This window comes from Emydura macquarii, unplaced genomic scaffold (genome assembly GCF_026122565.2).
Source record: "Emydura macquarii macquarii isolate MOO-44397 ecotype Brisbane River unplaced genomic scaffold, CSIRO-AGI_Emac_v2 contig_1230, whole genome shotgun sequence".
Classification (NCBI taxonomy): Eukaryota; Metazoa; Chordata; order Testudines; family Chelidae; genus Emydura; species Emydura macquarii.
In genome coordinates, this window is record NW_027131367.1 from 20,891,495 (window position 1) to 20,913,908 (window position 22,414).

At 44.8% G+C, this 22,414-nt stretch overlaps 1 protein-coding gene across 1 annotated transcript in view; it reads left to right on the forward strand.

Annotated features, from left to right (window-relative positions):
• Window positions 1-22,414, forward strand: part of DNAH9 (dynein axonemal heavy chain 9) — a 361,000-nt gene that overhangs the window by 328,703 nt on the left and 9,883 nt on the right. Inside the window, exons 64-67 of the mRNA XM_067547747.1 lie at window positions 5,038-5,229; window positions 5,794-5,985; window positions 6,774-6,944; window positions 8,890-9,072. Of these exons, the coding sequence (XP_067403848.1) occupies window positions 5,038-5,229; window positions 5,794-5,985; window positions 6,774-6,944; window positions 8,890-9,072 (738 nt within the window). The remainder of the gene's footprint in view (window positions 1-5,037; window positions 5,230-5,793; window positions 5,986-6,773; window positions 6,945-8,889; window positions 9,073-22,414) is intronic.

A 22,414-nucleotide genomic window follows, 5' to 3' on the forward strand; every position in this document is an offset into this window, starting at 1 on the left:
TGAAATACTTTGGATTCCAACCGTAACTAAGGCGGATGCCAAGTCTGATCTGAGCCCCAAAGACCTAGAAAAGAAGGCCTGGTTTAAGCCTGGTATCTTTTGCCACTCCATGTTCCTGGAGTCAGATGCACATACACGATGTGCCCTGCCCTGGTTTGTTATTCAAAGCATCGGGCATTGTGCCTTGGGCCCAAAAAGATAGACAAACTCAACAGCAGGCCTCACTGACTCAGACCTCTGAGAGAGACCCTCAAATCTGTCTGCAGATCATGGTCTCATTATCAACCAGGGACAATGTGGGCCATCTTCAACATCCCAGCCCCATAAGAACCACCAGAGTTGATGGTAGACAGCCCTTCATTTTATATATGTATGATTACTACACAAGTATAGCACAGAGTGGTCATTAAAAGTCAGCATGTCCCCACCGTTATTACTGTACCTTGGTATCTGAGATATGGGACTCGTTGCTTATTCTAAATACAGGGAATACCTCAGATACCTCAGTGTGGCAATTGTTCACAAATGCCCTTTTACTTGGTGACCACTGTGTATCGAGTATAGGAATGGACTCTGGATTCGATTAATTTTTCAACTCCATAGTTAGAAAAAGAGGAAACAGCTTGATAGCTGTGAGTGATCAAAGCACCCAAATCTCATACACTACGCTTGGGCACTGCTTGGATGGGAGCCGACAAGGCAAACCCTGGGTGTTGGTGTGGTGATTCAGTCGAGAGCAGCCTTTGCTTCGAGTCAGCACTGGGGCAATGCCATTTCCTCATGCTAGGGAGTGCTGTGTGATCGCCAGCCCTCTCATTTGGATGAGATAAAGCCAAGGCCCTGACTGCTCATGTTTATCAAAAATTCTGTGGCATCTTTCCCTAGAAATGGGGGCATATTATCCTCAAGGTTAGCCAAATCCCAGCTGGCTAGTTATATTCGGTCTCCTTAAATCCCCGTGCTATTCTTCACTTATGCTAAGATTGCCCTGAATGACCAGCTGGTGCAGAGCGGCTGCTTGTTCCCACCCCACAGATGGGCAGTGAAGGCCCCCTTGCCCATGCAGAGGTCTCACAGGTAGCTCCCCTGTTGTGGGAAGTGAGGGGGATGGAGGCCATCTGCCCCGGAGCAATCCAGAGGTAATCTGGCCTTTTCAGCTGCTTCTACGCATGACAGAGCAGCAGGTGGAATGCTCCTCGAAAGGGTGCCCCCCTGCGCCCACATGGCGCTGCTGACTAGGGAAAAGGTACATATTTTAAAAGGCTACAGTTGCCATGGCCAGTCATGGCTGGCTAGGAGCACAAGCATCAAGCTTTGCAGGCTGCATCCCCATGCAGCTGTTCAGGGCCAGCTGCAGTCTAGCCCGCAGCCCCTGAGGCACAAGGGGAGCCAGTCCTGTTAGAGGAAAGTGCTGCATCATGTGTACTCTGCTAGATTCTCTGATTTTGAAGGCGTCTACAGTGTAAGGAAGAGAGTTTCCGACGAGACGTAGGTGGGAGGTTCCAGGCAGGGGTTAATGTGAGCAGTCAGAGAAGATTATTCCATTTTTATCCACAGCCATTCATCATTTTGAATTACACAGAAAGTCCCATTGAGCCAGGGGAGGGGGAGCACCTTCCCCCAAAGTAATGTTTTCATCTGCCCGTGCTCATTTCAGTCAGATAGTAATTAACATTTTCTAAATTGCTAGAGCATTATAAAATGCCTCTTATCACAAAATCCTGCAATGTGTGGGAGTAGAACCTTTACACCTCATTTCACGGCTTTGTGTTCAATTCTTGCTCAGCACATGGAATGGATGTTCAAATTTAGCTCTCGGCTGAAAGCCACAAAGAAGGCTTATTATTGTACACGGGAATATTGTTCTGGTTTTGTAGCTAAAGAAAAGGTAGGGATTAAATAGAAAGAGAGGCCAGATGAGGCTATGAGCTAGATCCTTCTCAGGTTTCACTTGTGCAAAAGTCCCCTTGAAGTCACTGGGAGGTTGCTGGAGGAAAGAACGGGCTCATAGCATGGGAGGATGCTTTGGCCCTGTTCTTTCAGTAATATCTGCAAAGCAGCGCCTACAAACTGAGGGGGTTTGAAAGCTCCTCCCTAATCAAGCAGGACATTGATTGCTCATGATGCCTAAGTCTGATTCCCATTAATCGAGGCTCAGCACATTTCATGGTACATGGGACCTCCATTATCTAGCAAGGGCCCTGAATTTTGCAGTGGTCCAGGGCAGCAGCCTGGGAATCCGTGGCAGAGTTGGGTAACTTAAGAAATGGAAACTGTTAATGAGTGGATAAGACGTTGAATCGTATAATCAGTAGAATGACCCTTTGTTTTAATTATTTTGCTGTTACATTTTGTTTATGTTATCCCTACCCCCCATCTTCAGTTCTCAATGTATCAGCACCACACAACTGCATCAAAGACATCGTCAGCTGCAAAACTGGAAGAGGAGACTGGAACTGAGGAGACATGGGGACCTATTGGGACTGTGGGATGAAAAAACTGGAACTGAGGAGACATGGGGACCTATTGGGACTGTGGGATGAAAAAACCATGAACTGAATGTTTCAGCCCAAACAATCAGCAGTAAAATAGTTAACAAGGCAGGCACTTAACTAATTGTCATTTGCTTTCCATGTGAATACCCCAGTGAGGTAAAAGGGAAAGCTTTCCTCCCAGAGCTATTGTTTCAGGCTGAGTGCGAACTCAGGCACATATCACTGCACTGGTTACACCAGGTTCACATTACGAGGTTTTCTCCACAATCATAAGGGCTAAAGATATTTTTAAATAAAAGTTTAGATTCCAGTGCACAGTTCCATGACAAAATGGTGGGACATCCCATGGCTGCCATTAACATTACATGGGTACGTGTGGGGAACGGAGACCAACAGAAAGACCAGCTTTCAAAAGCAGTGCAGAGCCATAGCCTCTGGAGCTGGCGTGCCAGAAGCCATTGTGGGGGATGGAGTCTTAGCTCCAGCAGAACCCCCTGACCACCTCTGGCTTTAAGTCAGAAGCTGCAGTGACAGTCACAAAGGGAAGCAAGGTGACAGTCACAACGGGTGTCCTGCTGGGCTGCGAATGATGGAATTAATTAATTCAATTAATGCGGCCTCCCATCGCAAGCGGGATTATAGTGTGATTGGGCTCATGAGTCCCTGCTGCAGAAGCTCCAATTCCCTCGTGCTGAGGAGCTGCTAGTGTGCAGGGTTCTGTTTTAATTTTATGCCCTGTACAAACTCCTCCTTGCTGTGCGGGACACTCACTCCACTGGAAATGGACACAGCCGGCTTGCCTCCCACTCAAAAAGCCTTATCGCTGAATCATCGCTTGCACCCTCCCAGCTTAGATCTGAAAACCTGAAAGCTGCCTTCCTCTTCATTGACTAAATGACTCAGGCTCTCTGCCCCTCCACCTCCGACATGACTATGATGCCGGTTACCTACTCATTATACACAGCACAGCCTGGAAGATGGGCAGCAGAGCTGCTGCAGGCAGTGCATCACTTCAGAGGTCTGGTTTTGTTGTTCTTCCCAGACGTTTGATCTCCCCCAGCTTGTATATCTGAAAGTTCCTCTTTGTGCATGCCGGGTGTGTGCTCAGTGCAGTGAAGTCATATCTATAGGTGAATGCGCTAGAAGAGAGAGCGCAGTTTGGCTTGTTTCCCTCAGAATGTATCCTCAGTGGAAAAGAAGCCCTCTCATGTCAGGTGCTGCTCTTCCCTCTGTTCCTGACCTCAAAGCAAGAGGCTCCCTTGGAGTAAATAGTGGTAATGAAATCCTGGAGAACCGAAGAGAGTTTTTCAGGTCTCATTGCTACAGTGATTCTGTTACGACAGTGACTCCCAGCCGGTTCTCTGTCCCAGACTCTCACCTCCAGCCCGGCCTGCTGCACCCCTAGTTCCCAGTCGGCTGTGCAGGCATTAGTCACCCGTAGAGTTTGGAACACAAGAAGGTTTTGGAGGCAGCCAGTCTACAGGGCAGATTACGTCAGTCAGAGCAGACAGAGACAGCACTCGGGGCATACCCACTACAGAAGCCCATGGTTAAGGCAGGTGGACAGAAGTGCCAGGCCTGAGGCAGAGGTTGGAAGGCTCTGGGCTGTTCTCTACTTTCTGGAGCCCTCAGCACTAAATCTCGTTGTTTTTAATCAGTTTATCAAGCCCTTCACAACTCATCCTGCCAGTCTGCAGCCAGGAGATGTATTCTGCTGCCTGCCAATGTGTGAATGCACGGATGGTTTGGGACGGGTGGGAGGGGAAGGCTGAAGTGTCCTGGAAGTCCTTGACAGACAGCAGTTTTGAGGAATCAAAGCAAAGCCCTGAATGTCCCGTGATTCTGTGACCCAAAAATCATTTTCCAGACCCTGACTCATGTGTAGCACTTGCCATGGTTAAGAAACCTCCAAGAGGTGCCCTGGGGGCCAAAATCCCAAGCTGCCCACCTGCTTTAGCAAAAGCCCTGGTTGTCCAAACCTCCTGCTGCTCCTGCAATAACTTTGATAACAGCTCTGGAGTCAATAGCCACTCAGTGCATCAGGAGTCAGGGGGCATGTAATATTCCAGTTACATAGAAACCAGGGACCTACCCTAATTCATGAGTTAATCAGAGCTCAGAGAGGCTCCCCCTTGGCTAGCTGAGGCTGGGGTGGAGCTGTGAAGCGGGTGTATGTGTGTGGTGGAAGGAGGTTCTTGCCCAAGCCTTAACGTAACTCACCAGGGCCCAGCCCAGCCACACAAGTCATGCGTTCTGCCCACGGTTTGCACCACAGTTAGTTCACAGCGCTCGGTGATCTGCAGACTTGGACGCCCATCAGTGCACCAGGGAACATGGGGAGGTTTGTTCATTACTCTGTGGGCTAAGAACTTAGCTAAAGAACCGAACTGCTGAGATCCTGCAGAAATGAGTGGACTTGGCAGAGCTATTGGGCAAGAGGATTCGCCATGCCCTGAATTCATTAGTGTTGTGAATCACACAGCACCCCTGAGGTGTGGGTGTCATGGACATGCACTGCATTGCTGTTACGTTTCTCTTTCAGGACACCCTGGAGATGTGTGCCCGGGAGAACGAGTTCAAAAGCATCCTGTTCGCCCTCTGTTATTTCCATGCCGTGGTGGCAGAAAGACGCAAGTTTGGGCCCCAGGGCTGGAATCGCTCCTATCCCTTTAACACCGGAGATCTCACTATCTCGGTGAACGTGCTGTACAATTACCTGGAGGCCAATTCAAAGGTGCATGAAACAAATGAATCAGCTCTGTGTGCTGGGTATAGCCCACATGCTTATTACACTTCTGTTGAAACATCTGAAATCTTTTTCATTAAGTGCCAATTCCCCAGCATCTTCAGGCTTTTTAACTCCAGAATTCAGTGTATCTTTGGGGTAATACAGAGAGGCCTCTGCTCCACTCGCATCTGTTGCAGTTTACAAACTATCTTTATATAAAATATCATTTCTGGCATGTGCGAGTCTCCTCACGGCCATTTTAGTGGCAATATTTGGAAATGTTTGGCTGCCTAGGCAGCTATGTTTAATGTATGGAACTTCAAAGAGATTCGCTTTTCATCGAGAAACCCCACAAAGTCTGTTCTGCAGGCTGGGTTTCTCTGGGCTGGTCTCCTGCAAGTAGTGATTTAGCTGCTACACGATGTTCAGTTACTCAGAAAAATGAACTGGTGAAATGAAAACATTTACCCTGTAGATCAGTGCTTTGCTTTGCAGTTGGCAGCCCCAGGATGTTGTCAGTGGTGCTGCATCTGCGTGGACTCTTTCATGCTCTCTTGGTTCGTTATTTAGGTCCCCTATGACGATCTGCGCTACCTCTTTGGTGAGATTATGTATGGAGGCCACATCACAGATGACTGGGACAGACGACTTTGCAAAACCTACTTGGAGGAATTTATTAAACCAGAAATGCTGGAAGGAGAGCTCTTCCTAGCTCCAGGGTTCCCTCTTCCAGGGAATATGGACTACAACGGTTATCACCAGGTAGCCTCTTTGTTTTCTGGTATTATTTATACTGGTGAAGTTAATGTCCTCCAAAATCACTTCTTAATCTCTCATAGGAGACAGTGAGTAGGATTGCAGCATTTCAGCTCATCTTATATTATTTCCTGTTCTTTTTTCTGTAGACTGTTAAGTGTTCCCGTGGATGAGCCAAGTTTAATGGTAATTTGATACTTCATCATGAGCTTTTCTGTTCATGCATGAATAGAACAACTGTATTGGTTCTTGGGACTTGAGCAGGTCTAGTGGAAAATTACATCCGCATACTGTTTGCTCAAATGGCCCTTTCAAGCTCTTTTTATCACTGGGTCTGATAAGAAACACGCAAGATTCTTGGATATCTACATACTGATTTAATCTGTTCTGTGTGCAGAGGTGGCAGCAGGGCCTGGTGTATTAGTTTGTTTTTGTTCCTAAAATTAGTGAAACTATCTCAAACACTGGAAGTGAAATTCCCAGCAAAGAGTTCAGAGTATTGATGCCCAGATATGTAGCAAACAAAAGGTAGAAGAGACCCAGATGACCTGCAACAAAGACCAGGTCTGTTTTGTTGTGGCAGAAATGATCATTCTTAGTCTTATTATAGCGGTTTTACTAATTGCACCCTCCTGCTTCCTAGCAGTTTGTTAGCATAGCAGGCCAGGCCAGCTGGATACGCTGCATTGGGCTGACAGTGTACAGTGCCTGTTCAGCCCATCAATGCGATCATTAAGTGCAATGTCCGTGACCCTGTACAGAAGAATAATGGGAGGTGTGCTCTTTCTGCGTAGTACATAGATGACGCCCTGCCAGCTGAGTCTCCGTACCTGTACGGTCTCCATCCGAATGCTGAAATCGGTTTCTTAACCCAGACCTCAGAGAAACTCTTCCGCACTGTGTTGGAGATGCAGCCTCGTGACACTAACGCTGGTGAAGGAGGAGGGGCTACTAGGGAAGAAAAGGTAAGACAAGGCGGAGGATAGAGCATTCGTTTGGCTGCATTTTAATCTAACTCTGTTTTTTTCTCATGAGCATTTATAACCTGTTCAGCCTTTGTACAATACGTGCAAGTATCAGAACTAGTCAGTCTTGCATTAGTCAGGAGTTCACCATGATCAGTGTAATTGTACCATAGTCAGTAATAGGGCCCTGACTTTGACTGGCCCTCTGTGTGCCAGTGCCTTAATTATCATCATGTGAGGACGTTGCAAAGAAACAAGGCTGTGGCCTCTGCTGGCTCACAGCCATCAGCCACGGTTCATGACACTGGCTAGCCTACGTATGGGCTCCTGGAACGCACCTTACACAAAATGCTAGACGTCTTCTTCCCCAACAGTCCCAACTACTGCCTGATCACTTCCCCCATGGCCCTGAACCACCTCCTTCCCAGCTGAGCTCACTCATTGTGCCTGGATGACGAGCTGACCTCAGCCCGTGCTCCCGAGTCTCCTTGAGATCAGGACAAAGCATGCACAGCACCAATCTGCAGTTTGCTGGGTTTCAGGTCTCATTGCAGACCAAGTATGTCAGAGTTTTGCTGAGGCTCATGAACCTTTAGGGGAACTCGGACCAGTTTTAGGCAAATCTGGACCAATATACTGTTTTGCTTTGGGAGTTTGTAGTTTGTGCTTTCACACATGGTTTTACCATGAAACTATAAGGGTGGAACTTAATGGCTTCACCCCAGTTTCACTCTGAGGTGTTTCACTCTGAGATGCTGGGTTTTTGCTGTCCTCAAATTCTAATGAAACTTGGGGTAGGGTGAAAATCTACAGGAAGCAAAGCCAAAGCAAGCCCTTGCAAAGCCACTGACTCTTGTACAGCTCCCTGCCCCGCGTCTTGCTGGGTTGTCAATTTGAGAGCAGCCATCAGTAACGTGTCATTTTGATAAAATATCCAAGATTCAGTGCTGACCTATGATACAGAAGCCCTGGCTAGAGAAGCAAAATGTTTATCGCTAAGCCATTTTTCAGAGTGCTGGACTCCTTTTCGGTGCAGGCATCTTAGTAGTGACTGGTGCCTGCACTTGCAGGGTCTCATCAATTTGCTCCAACAACCCGAACTAACAGTGTCACAGATGGGGCTGAGACCTATTTCCCATTATAGGGCTAGCCACCCTCTGAAGTTGCATGCATGTTTAGTTAACAAGAGAACAAATCTCTTAGTTTCTGATAGTGCTTTCTGATTTACAACTGCCACTAATATCTCTAACAGTGAAATCTGTTCACTAGTATTATGGGGGACAATTCAGTGCAGTGTATATGTAACCCACTTGTATATACTGTGGCATTTGGTTTTTCTTTCAAGTCCAAAGAATGGGAGAAAAGCAGTGGGGAGGAGATGTGGATTTTAGTTGAATTCTCTGTGTCTCTGCACATATGCAGACAGCAGTGCAGGGTAACTTAGATTACGTCTACGCTACAGCGGCGCTACACTTCCACTGAAGATGCTCTAAGCCGACGCGAGAGAGCTCTCGCATCATCTTAATAACTCCTGCCTTTGTGAGAGGTGGTGGCTAAGTCCGTGGGAGAAGCTCTCCCGCCGACATAGCGCTGTCCACACCAGCACTTAGGTCAGTGTAACATTTTCTGCTTGATTTTTTTAAATCATATGTCTAGCCTGTTGCTTTGGAGCTTTTCTGGGTACATTTTCTGTTTATGAGTTACAGACTTACGAACGTGTTTCCAAATCCAGCTGTGAAGGAGACAGGAAATAACTTGCTTCGTTATGCTTTTTCCCCATATTATATTAACTCAGAATACCAAATTCAGCTTAAAATTTCTTGTAAAATAAACTCCCATTTTTGTCACTAAAACATTAAAGAGTAGTTCATGAATTCAGCATTCAGTCAAGGAAGCACATGGGTCACTCACTGACTTCCCTCTCTCTCATCCCCTTGGCAAACAGGTGAAGGCTCTTCTGGATGAGATTTTAGAAAAATTAACAGATGAGTTTAACATCCCGGAGCTGATGGCGAAGGTGGAGGAGAGGACGCCCTACATTGTGGTCGCCTTTCAGGAATGCGAGCGCATGAACATCCTCACCAGTGAGATAAAGCGCTCCCTTCGGGAGTTAGATCTGGGATTGAAGGTATGCACTCTGTCTGCTAAAGACAGCAGCAATCTCATATGCATGCTGAATGACTGGAAAGCAGGGGCAATAAGGGTGTGAAAGGAAACGAAAATTGTCTCATGGTTTAAACAGTTATATTTTCAAATGGTATTCAACAAATAGCACAGTGTGCTGCAACAGTAACTTGATTCCATGGAAAAGATTCATAGTTGTTCTTCACAGAAGGTCAGACTAGATGATCACAATGGACCTGTCTGGCCTTGGAATCTATTGAAAAGAGCACGTGGTCCCCCATATCCTACCATAGGCCCTTTCAGGAATTACAGGAGCACAAAATAATGGCTGGCCTGGAGAAGGACAGTTGGACATGTCTGTTTATCCTTTTTCATAATACAACAATGGGGCACTTTGTGAAATTGAAAGGCAGCAAATTTAAAACTGATAGAAGAAAGTAGCCTGCGGAACTCAGTGTAATAGGATGTCATTGAAGACAAGAACGTAGCAGGATTCAAAAAAGATCAATCTTTTATAAGGATACAGGAATATCCACATCTAAAATCAGAGCAGTGTAAGGCTGGAAGGGACCTCACAAGGTCATCCAGTCCATCCCCCCCATGCTAAAGCAGAGCCAAGTAAGCCTAAACTATCCCCAACAAGTGTTTGTCCAACCTTTTCTTAAAGGCTTCCAAAGATGGGGATTCCACAACCTCACTTGGTAATTCAGCCCAGTGCTTAAATATCCTTATAGTAAGAACGTCTCCCCTAATATCTAATCTAAATCTTTCTTGCTGCAGATTAAGCCTTCTTATCCTACTTATCATATGCTCGGTGGAAATGGAGTACAACTGATCACTGTATAACAGCCCTTAACTTACCTGAAAATTCTTATCAGATTACCCATCAGTCTTCATTCTCAAGACAAAACATGCCAATGTTTTCTAAACCTTTTATGATTTTTGTTGCTGTCCTCTGGACTCTCTCCAATTTGCCCACATATTTCTTACATAACAGTAATAGTAGCAATGGCTTGGATTTAAAAAGCCAAGAGTTTTGGAAGGGATATTACACTTCTGGCATCAGGGAATGAGTCATAACTGAAGGGGGACAGGAAGAAACTGCCCCTATGGACAGCTTATCCCATAACAGCCTCCTGCAGGGTTTCTTGCACCTTCCTGTGACGTCCCAGAGACTGCGCACTGGTCTGATTCAGCACGGCAAAGCCTGTGTTCCTAAAAGTGCAAAACAGTGAGAGTGCTGCATGGATGATGGGCCATAAACAGGTGGGATTCTTTGATTCAGTAGCATTAGTGACAATGAGTTGAGACTGCTGGACTGGCAGGCACTAGCTCCTGTGTGTAGTTCATTGCCCTAGAACCCCATCCCAAGCCAGCGGTGGGATGCTACAGGTCACTGAAACAGCATGTTGTCTTGTAACTCATGGCACATGCAAATGTACTGAGTTAACATTCCTTTGTTGTATGGCTGCTCCCATCCCACAAGAGGTAATCAGGACAGCTGGTTTTGTAGGGTCATCTACTGGGAAACAAGAAACTGAAGAACTGATGGAACTCACTCCTGTCTATACAGACTCCTGTCACCTGCCACTTCCCCCCAACTGCTGAGCTTTACAGAGCTACTGACAGAGCTTGAGAGCGAAGGAAGAAGGGATCGGAGCAGCTCCCTATTTCAGAGGGGAGGAGGCAGGGTCCACAGGAAAGCGAGGCTGCTCTTTTATTGGACAGAAGGTTATCAAGACATTGAACGGCAGCAGCAAAGAGGCTGTGTCCTGGAGAGGGGTCATAAAGCCACACCTCAGCCTGCTTGCATTGGCCAGTGCATTGCAGTAATAAACATCATGCTTAGCCTCTGGGCCACAGCTCTGCTATTTCTGAAACAAAACAGCCCACGCAGGGGCAGCTGGTCAGGACTCGTCTTTGTCCCCATTCCATAGCTGAGCAGGCTGACAGAGGCAGGCAGTGAAGATCAGGCCAGACTCGTGTTCATGGTGTCACACCAGCAAGCCTTGGGTCTCTGAGGCCACGCTCCTCATCCTGCATTCACTCCTTTGTCTGCCACTCCAAGAAGCTCTTCTAAGCCAGGTCTGGTGACACACAGCATGCTGAACAGCCTAGGCCTAGCAGCATGGCTGTGAACAGAGCTCCCTGAGGAAAGCATGTTCTTCTAGTGCAGCCATTAATACCCTCCTTGCCTTGGAGAGAATCCACATTCAGACTATACTCCACTTGCTGTAATAGTTTCATGGAATGGACCCCATGACACCCAAGCAGTTCTTATCCCATCAGCCTGGCGTTACAGACTCTGTCCTTCCACTTGTCTGAAACCTTAAGCTCAGAATCCATGCAATTCCCTGACCTCACAAAGTGGTTTTTAAGACCAAGTCGGAGCCCTACCATCTTTCTGCCAGATCCTAAACTTCAGAAAGGACATTTCTCTTGCACATTAGACATCAGGAGGGCCCTCAGTAACTTGAAACTTAAAAGCCCAAATGTCCTGTTTAGCAACTAGCATGTGAAGTGTGTGGGCCAGAAGGTACACAAGAACAGCAGATCTATTTGGAGCTATAGCTGTATCAGAGAGGCATGCACAGCCAAAGAAATTCCATGATTGAAGGAACTGGAGGTTATTTGTCCCAAATAAACACAGCCTCATGGGTGGAAAGGACTGGCAGGTGAGCACAATGAAGCAGCTGCCTGGTCCAGCACTCATACTTTTTGTAACAATAGTTATCTCAACTTCCAGGTCTGCTGAAAGAGCGTTTGGCAGAGGGGTCTTCAATTCATAGGTAGCACTATGAGCCTGTTTGTCTGGATAGCTCCTAAACTCCATATTCTCATCAGCTTGACTTCTTTACTCCTTTCACTACTGTCTGCTTCCTACAAGTAGAGGATCAGCAGACATACTGTCACGTGAAGGAGAGAGAAAGCGTCTGTGCCTCCTCTCCAAAGAGGGGCTAATCTAACCCGTCCATAGGTCATTTTGTGAACGCAATATGGCGATGGAGATGTTGTTCTTCCCCTTGGCTCTTATATTTAGGATATGTCAGAAGGATATTCTCCTGAGAAACGTATCTGCAGCACGATAACTGTACTCTGTTCACTACAGCAAGGCCCCTTATGCAGATACCTATAATAGCTGAAGTACTCTTGGAGTTTACTACCTTTATTACCAGTGTCTATAGCAGCTCATTCTTATGGGTAGGTAAAGAGCAGTCCGCTTTCTTACCAAGCTCTCTCAGATGTAAAACCCTGGCTGCTCTAGTCAAATCAGCAGAGACCACTCGACCTGCAAATAGAGGGTCAGCAGACATATCCGTTCTCAGAGGAGAGAAACTGACCAGCCAGACAAAGTATTTTTTAAACCAGTTTCCAGCCTGTTGTACTAGAAGTTTAACATCAGAAAAAAAAACTTCATTTAATTCTTTGGCATCATTTCCTGCTTACATAGTAATGCTCTGCTTCCTGGGGATAAAAGAGGCTGATTGTAAATCCACTCTGAAACACACAGTTGATGTAACCTGTTCCTGCTGGACTCTGACATGTTGGTCCATTTAGCCCCTCTCTCTCTTGGTTTCCCCATCTGTGAAATGGGGATAATAATGCTTAGCCACTTTTGTGCAGATCTTTGAAATCTGTGGAGGGAAGTGCTAAAAAATATTATTATATTATAATAATGTTCTGGTCTCATTAATATATTGCAGATAATACAGGTGTCCAACCATTTAGAAGATCACACGAAAGTGAAAATGTGGGATAAGTATGGCACAGAAAAACTGATGTTTTAACCAGTTTGAGTCTTATTTTTAAAATATCAAAGTGGTGAATACAAAGCAGGTTTTTCATATGCATTTCCTACAAATAAAAGTTCAAGAGTTTGTGACATCTGTTTGCTGCTAAAAACTGCTGTTTGTTCTGTTGACTAAAGAAACAAAAATGCTGTGTGCTTTGTAATTCTGCAGTATATACAATCCGCTTTAAAATAGGCTGATATTTATGCTGCCAATTATTTTAAACAGATTTACTTTATTTACCAGTGTTTGGCAGTTAAATTGGAAATTCTGTTTCCCGAGACAGATAAACAGAAGTGATTTAATGTTTCAATATCAAAGTAGCAAACAAGATATTATTGTAACTGGGACAATGTGTAGCAATTGGATTTAATGTGGAGAAATGCAAGTTACTACATATTGGTAGGGAAAAACAATGAGAAGAATGGTCCTGAACTAAACCACAAAGATTTTGAACAGAGTTTAGGCAGTAACAGAACATGCACATCCTCCAGAAACGCAGCCACAAACTACAGCAGGGATATAATGCAGCCCGTCAGTAAGATGCAGAGATGTATAGAGACCCCATAGCAGAGAAGTCTCAGGCCACTGTGCTGAAATGACTGCTCAGACTGCCGAGCATAGCTTGGCCCAGCAGTCTAGACATGACATCACTGTTTGCAGTTGAGTCATAGCCCTGACTGTGAAGGATGATCTCAGAAATATGAAGAGGCGTGATAAATTCACAGAGAATTAGACAGTCTGATCCAGGGTGTTCTATCGCTTAACTGCCCAATATGGGCAATGGGAACTGTAGGTCCCCAGCAACTCAGCAAATCAAATCACTTATTTAGGTGCCTAAATATGGGCTTTAGTGCCTAACACTAGATATTCACGTTCGGGAATGTTGACCACAGTCTCCACAAAGAATCGTGGCTGTCCCTTCTTCAGTCTGTAGATACTCCAGCAGAGTCTGCATTTTCTCTGACTCAGACTGTGGACTTCACTTACCAAAAGAGAGGTTTCTGGAGGTGCAGAGATCAGTGGACATCGTGAGAACTCAGTCAATCAATAAACCATGTGATTTTTTGTGAGACTTTCTAAGTCTTCTTTTTTCCTGCTTCTATGTAATGCTGTGTGCCAGATTCAGAATGAGATGTGTTGGTGCTTGATAAGGTCCACATGTCAGCCTCAGAATGACAACAATCAGAGAGTTTAAGGTCAGAAGGGACCATCACATCATCTAGTCTGACCTCCTGCACATCACTAATCCCCACTCATTCAGTCTCTTGTGACTATGCCTTAAAAGATCAAGGATGCTCAATAGCAGTGGACAGAACATCTGTCGAGACATATCCTTCAGCTCTACTCCACCATCAGGTGTGACTGGGTCAGATGCATCAGGCAGCATGGGGAGCTCACTTAGGCCTTCCCACAATTCAAGATCTTTGGAAGTTCAGAGACCAAGCTGCATGTAAATGAGAGGAGAGACAACAATTCAGCTGGCAGACCCTCTCACGCAAATCAGGAGCAAATTAGTGTAGCACCGGGACAGTATCATAATCTTGGGCTACATCAGCCCATAGGGGGCACTTACCCTCTGCCCTTATTCCTGTTTCCTTTTGGGAGTCTATGACCATCATCAATTCATGCCTGTTGCATTTCATCTTCTCTTTCTACCTAGTTCAAAGCAGCATCTGCTGCTGCGTGCCTGAGAATTGGAATGTCTCTATCATGATACATAAGGCTACTATTTGGAGTTCCTTTCAGATCTTTTTGCAGTATTATTGTCTTGCCTTGGCAGCCAGGACTCATGCCCAATTGGGAGGGAAATCTACTCCCAAAATGCCCCTCATATGTGAGTTGTTTATGCTTGTTAATCTCCCAGAACTGTACTCAAAGGAAGCTTACTTACCAATGCCCACAGATCTCTAGTAGAATAAATATCGTGGGAAGAAAGTACACCTCTTTGTTGCTAACTGAGTATCTGCTAAAAGAGGGTGAGTTGGATATTTCAAGACTAATTTGAATCTGAATAGTTCATTGTGTTCATCTAACTGCAAAATCATTGTTTGGTCCAGAAATAGGAGTCATACAGTTAGGATAGTAACCATTGAAATAACTGATGCTTCTTGTTTAAAAAACTATAGTTCAGAATAGCTTCCATATGACCGATACTCCTGCAGTGCTGCACCCAGAGTAATGACTGATTGTGGAGGCAAGTGAACTCCTTATTGGTTTTATCCCTTTCTGTCACACTGCAGTCCCAGGTCCCATTAAATCCTGGTCCCATTAAAATCAACTGCAAAACTCCTGCTGACTTCAGTGATGCCGTCCCTAGTGGCTGTAGTTGGACTTAGATGTCTACATCGTTTTGTGGATCTAGCCCTTAGACTTTTAAGTGACTTATGCGTTTTGGAAAATTTTATCCACGAGCTCCAGCTTCCTAATGTCCTGCTGTAGTCACTAGACTACTCTCACTCCCAAACTTCATTGCCTACACTGCCTTTCCAAGGGCTTTAACCCAGAGTTGAAAGATCTACCTTAAGGGGTCAGTTCAGTCTTTGGCCTATGCTGAGATGACTGCTAGCAGGGTCAATGGTGAGAGACACACCTACTCTACCAAACAGCCATTAGATAGGAAAGCCTTTTAGCCACCCCAATCTGAATCAGATCCAAATTTTTAACTTTAAAAGTGCACATTTGTCAACCCAGTCCCCCTGAACCTTGGCCCTGCTTTTCTATTTTGTATTTTTAAATTGTGGGCCAGAGCACTGAAAGGAAACATGCTACTTGCAAATGAAAACAGTTCAGATATATAAAGGGAAATACATAATTGCCCTTTATTTCACAGAGCACACATAGCCCTATTACTCCTCTGTAATTACATGACAAATAGCAAAGGAAGAGAGATTTGTCATTTGCGCTTGGCCTTCATACTTGAAATCACCAGGCATTTTGAAGATTTCTTATCAGGTAGCTAGTCATTTTTGCAGTTCGGGAGAACTTGCAATCACAAGACAAAACTAACCAGATGAATTAATGTCAGGTATTTACACAGTCCACAGTTAGCATGTCGTTACAGAGCTATTCGATGGCACTTTGTGCCTATGGAATTATGAAAGCCCATGTGTGCTTTAACAGACAAAATGATTGTTCCTATTGGTTTAGGAATCATTGAAAATAGCCCCTGGCTTCTCTAATACTTTCATTTAACTTCGCCTATTGCCTTTAGCTTCAAGACCCACTGCCTTTGCCATCTTAGATCCTGTTCCTGCAAACCTTTACTCACATGATGCGCCGGACTTATGCAGCTGAAGTCTAAGGAACATGGGAACTACTCATTTACAGGAGGGTTTGCAGGATCAGATCCTTAGGGTATGTCTGCACTGCGATAAAAGACCTGCAGCACAGCTGTGGCTAGCCCAGATCAGCTGATTTGGGCTGCAGGGCTGAAAACTTTCAGTGTAGATGTTCCGGCTCGGGCTGGAGCCAGGGCTCTAAGACACTCCCCAATTGCTGGTTCTGCAATTGTATAGCCACGAATCCCAAACCAGCTGACCCAGGCCAATCGCAGATCTTTTATTGCAGTGTAGACATACTCTTGGAGCCTTTCTTTTACCACTGGTGCCACTTCCTAGCAGAGCCTGATAACCCTACATACTAGTCCATCATGCTGAGACATCAGCATTTCTAGGGGAAGGAATTTCTGTAAGGGAAGCACCAGAAATCTGTGTAACAGTTCCAGGGGTAGAGGCCAGGACTGCAATGTAGCAAGTGTCTCCTGGGTCAGAGGTGCTCAGTGCTCTCAACTCCTACTTGAATCACTGGGAGATGTAAAGGTACAGCTCTTTGCAGAATTGTGCTCTTAATTAGTGCCAAACAAAATGTGTTTATGGCTGATGTTTATAAATATTGCAGACAACAATATACATTAAGGGAATGTTAAGGCTGCAAGGTCAAGTTCTTGGAAGTTGGGAAATGCCAGAATTAAGTTTCCCATGCCTTAACTCAGCCTCCTTCTGCGCATGGATTAGGATACAGTTTCTCCAACATTCAGAGACAACGCGTGAGGGGGAAATGTGGGGTCACGTGTCCCTCCAGATTTCTGTCTTCCTTTTAGCAACAGTTAGATGTTCTGAGGGAAGCCATCTAGAGGGGCTGCTGCCAGCCATAGGAGCAGAGGGGTGGGCAAGGCCTTGAGTCGCCTCTTGCCGGGATCCCCACAGAAAGGAGGCAGCGGCTCCTCACAGCACTCACCGTGGGTCCATGTAGCATAGGGAGGGAGGAACTGTTCAGATTACTATTCTATGTACCTCAAAGACAAGGGAAGAGCCTTTCTTTCCTTGCAATTCATGGCTTTGTTCACTGCCCATTTTACACACTGAATGGAGAAGGGGTTTTGTAGGACAAAAAGTATGGGATCATGCCAATTCTAGCATCATGCAAACACACAAGGGAGTTGTATGGACAACTTTAATTATGGCTCTTTCAAATTTTGTGTGCTTGACTTCAAATTTCTTTCAACTCAGGTTTTTTGTATGTCATTTTCTATTATTTTTTTAAATCCCTGAAAAAACAAAAATTCCATCATGTGGAACCATACCTGACCCCCTGCGCACCCTGGGTCATTAGCAGAGTTTGAACCAGGCATATTAGAGCCATAGCAGAGACTTCAATCGTTTCAGTTAAAAAGTAAACAGGTGCAGAAGTAGGCTGTTAGCAATTAAGTGAGCCAACCACTACAAGGAATGAAACATACACTTTGCTGGTAGGTTTCATGACTGTTTGCTACAAAGAGCTCTACCCCTGACTCGGGAGAAGACTGGTGTTTAGTGGTCACAGACAGTGCAACTGTCTACATACAAATTTGACACATTCATTCTGAAAGGCAGGGTGGGTAAATGGATGAGACTTGGGTCTGCCATATTAGTGAAAGCTTTCTACTCCCAGATCTGCCAGAGATTATCTCATGCAAGCTCTGAGTCACCCCTTCTGTAAAATGGGCAGAATTATATTTGTCTACCTCTGAAGATGGGGCGTGAGGCCTTGCTGAATAGTAAAGGCTATGAAAGGCACAGAATTATGAACACCACTCAGTGGACGCTCTCCTGGCTTTTAGCCCAGCACAACTTCCCCTGTGCCAAAAGGACACAGGGGAACCACTACCGCTGCTGCTTTGCCTGTGTTGTGTTTAGAGCTCCAGCTCTGTGTTTATCATGTAAGAGCCTGAGTAGGACCCAGGAGCATGCTCAGTGCAGTTTGCATATAGGCGCTCCATGGGGGATAGAGCATGTTCAGTGCAGTAGAATCTTCAGAGATTTTAGCTGCCAAACTCTGACAAGCTCTACTGAGCATGTGCAAATGGCAATTTTGGAGGCTTATTATAACTTGACCAAATTTGGGTGGATTAACATCGGGACAGCAAAGGGCACCTCTTTGACCTGAGGACTGACCCTGGAGATTCTAAGGATCTTTGAAAAAAGAGTTGGATTTTTTTTTCATTAACAGAATGACCCATCTCACCCTAAACTCATTCTCAACAATAGCTCAACTGTTTTCAATGAATATTTCCAAAAACATTCAGCCTAAAGCAGGATGAACATGTGACTCAGTTACAGACTGATAAAGTAATAAGCAAATAAAAATAAGGGCTTATAATAGAAAACACTAGATAACCTTAACTATAGGCCCTGCTAGCTACCTTGCCTATAGTGCTGCATCGCACTCCCATCACTTCAGCAGGGGTGTGCTAGGAATAAAATTACTAGCAGTACCATGAACAAGAGGAAGCTTGACCTTCATTTGCAAGCATTTGTCTTTGAAATCTGACTGGCTTCAATACCACTTTGGCCTTAGAATGTCTCCCTTGGGATTAAGTGCACTTTCAACTGGAGACAGAATAGAATCATAGAACTCTAGCATTAGAGGGGACCACAAAGGTCACATAGTCTAACCCCATGCCAAGATGCAGGATTTGTTGGGTCTAAACAACCCAAGACAAATGGCCATCCAGCCTCTTTTTGAAAACCTCTAGTGAAGGTGCTTCCACAACCTCCTGAGGCAGTTTGTTCCATTGTCCTACTTTTCTTACAGTTAGGAAGTTTTTCCTGAGATTCAATCTAGATCTGCTATGCTGTAGTTTGAATCCATTACCTCTTGTCCTGCCCTCTGTGGCAAGAGAGAACAACTTTTCTCCATCTTTTTAATGGAAATCTTGTATTTGAATACTGGAAACAAGTATTGGAAGACCACTATCATATCCCCTCTTAATCTCCTTTTTTCCAAACAAACCAGTTCATTCAGCCTTTGCTCATTTGGATTCCATTCTATCATTTTGATCATCTTTGTCACTCACCTCTGAATCCTTTTCAGTTTCTCCACATCCTTACTATATATTGGTGACTACAACTGGACACAGTGCTCCAGCTGAGGCCTAACCAGCACTAAGTAAAGTGGTACTATCTTCTCCTGTGACTTGCATGCTATGCCTCTGTTAATGCAACCTAAAATTCCATTTGCTTTTTTTTGCAACAGCATCTCATTGCTGACTCATGTTGAGGCTGTGATCCACCACAACTCCCAGATCTTTCTCAGCAGTGCTGCTGCCAGGCCAGTTATCCCCCATTTTTTATTTGTGCATTTGGTTTTTCTTCCCAAGTGTAGCACCCTACATGTGTCTTTGTTGAATTTCATTTTGTTGTCTATAGCCCATCTGAGATAGGGTCATAATGTACCTATTATTAGATTGCCAAGTCTTACTAAAAATGTGTCGTCCACTATTACAGGATATTTCTTGCATACCCCCTGATGAGAGCTCGCATACCCCTAAGGGTATGCATACCACAGTTTGAAAACGACTGCTCTAGTAGCTTTTCAGCAATCAAGGTCAGGCTAATAGGTCTATAGTTCCCCAGCTCCTCCTTTTTCTCCTTTTTAAAGTTGAGCAATACATTAGCTCTTCTCCAGTCCTCCGAGACCTTGCTTGGCATCCATGAGTTTGCAAATATTATTTCCAGTGGCTCCCAGATTTCTTCAATTAATTCATTCAGCACTCTGGGATGAATAGCATTGAGCCCTTCTGACTTGAAGTCATTCAAATTAGTCAGAAGATCTGTGATGTGTTCTTTGCTTTTCCTGATCTGCATCCCTTCCCCTTTTTTGTCTATGGTTACTTCGTTAGTCATCCAATCACATATTATCTTTTGTGAGAAAACTGAAGCAAAGCAGGCACTGAGCAGCCAGGACTGGATTTACACCATATGCGTTCCTAGGCACAGCATCTTCAGCACCCCCTCCTACACTTGACCTTCATGTTTTCCATGCGGTGGGCAGGGACATGGGAGAGAGGAGGATGGCCAGGCCAGCTCTGCACCAGGGGGGAAGGGGAGAAGGGAAGGGGGCTGGGGCGACCAGCTCGGCCAGCTCCAGGCAGGGGGGAATATGGGCTTCAGGGCCCCAGGAGAGAGGAGGAGGAGGAGGAGGAGGAGGGGGCGGGGTCAGAGTTCAAGCACTTGGGCAGGGCCCTCAAATTGGCCAGGGGTCCATTGGCCCGAGTAGTAATCCACCACTGTTTAGGCGCCCCTAGGCATGTGCTTACTGTGTCTAATTGGAAATCCAGCCTTGTGAGCAGCTCCACCTTCTTATCATCTTCTGTTACCAGCTCAACTTCTTCATCGAGCAGTGGACCCACACCATCCCTGATCTTTATTTTGTGTCTGATATATTTGTAGAACCATTTCTTATTGTCTCTAACATTTCTTGCCAACTGTAACTCATTCCTTTCCTTGGCTTTCCTGATTTTGTCCCTACATGCTCACGGTATTCACTTGTATACTGCCTTAGTGACATGCCCCTCCTTCCATTTCCTGTATGTATCCATTTTGGTTTGTAGATCACTACAAAGCTCCTTGTGCAGCCACATTGGTCTCCTGTGGCTCTTCTTATCTTTCCTCTGCATTGGAAAACTTAATGTTGAGCTTCTAGTATTACATCTTTTAGGAACTGCCAGCCCCCTTCAACTCCTTTTCTTCCTAATTGATCTTCCCATGGGACCTTGCCTATTTGTCTGAGTCAGTTGAAATCTGCCTTTTTAACATCTAGTGTCCTTGTTTGCTGTTTTTGTGTCCTGCTTTCCTTAGGATCTTGAATTCTATCAAATCACGATCACTTCCTCCCAAGTTCCCAACTACCTTCACGTTGGCAACTAATTCATCCCTGTTGGTCAAAACCAGAAACAAAATGGATGACTCCCTCGTTGTTTCCTTAATTTCTGAATCAGAACATTATCCCCTACACATACTAAGAACTTGCAGGACATACTGTGTTTTGCTGTATTAGCAGTTGTTCTCTAATTTTGATTTCGAATCCCCTAGTAGCCTGGTGAATATTTCCAGATCACCCATGGAGCTCTTGCCATCTCTCTGCCCAAACAGTGACCTTTCCTGCTAGTTTTGACCCCGTCCAGCTTTTTAGAAACTTTTTTACAAATAATAAAACTAAGAATAAAATAAAATCCCAATCCTCTCTCTCCATCCTGCATCTGAATTGCTTGATAACCAGAATACAAGAAAACAATATGCATCTTAATATGTCTGTATGTAAAGATATACATCAAGGAACAAAGAATGTGGGCCACAATTACAGGATGGAGGACTCTATCCTCAGAATCAGTGACTCTGAAAAATAGCTGGGGGTCATGGTCAATAATCAGAGCTCCCAGTGCAACTCTGGCCAAAAGGGCTAATACTTAGCTGTAAATACAGGAGAATCTTAAGTAGGATTAAGGAAGTTATATTACCTCTATATTTGGCACTGGTATGACCACTGCTGGAATCCTGTGTTCAGTTCTGGTGTCCACAGTTCAGGAAGGATGTTGATAAATTGGAGAGGATTCAGAGAAGAGCCACAAGAATGAGTAAAGGATTGGAAAATATGTCTTATAGTGATAGAGTCAGAGAGTTCAATTTTTTTTCTTAATGAAAAGAAGGTTAAGGGGTGACTTGATCACAGTCTAGAAATACCTACATGGGGAACAAAAATTTGACAATTGGCTCTTCAGTCTAGCAGACAAAGATATAACAAGATCCAATGGCTTGAAGTTGTAGCTAGACAAATTCACATTTGAAAAAGGGCACAATTTTTTAACAGTGAGGGTAATTAACCATTGCAACAACTTACAAAAGATTGTGTGGAGCCTCCATCACGGCCATTTTAAAATCAAGAGTTCTAAAAGTTCTGCTCCAGGTCAAACAGGAATTATTTTAGCAAAGTTCCAGACTAGATGTTCACAGTGGTCCCTTCTGGTATTAGAATCTAAGAGTCCTGCATGGCTGCATCATGTTTTAATTTGTTGGATGTTTCTTTGTTTTAAACTAATTAAATTTGGCAACATAAGAAGATATGAGGACAGAAACACACTACAAAGTAACTATGGAGATCAGAGAAAGGAAGGCTGCAGGGAATGAAGGGTGATTTGTTACTGACAAATGTATGGCCAGATTTTAAAAATGGAACAATGCAACAAGCTCTCCCCAGCTGCAGTGATGGGAAGTGCTAAGCATTTGTGAAATTCTG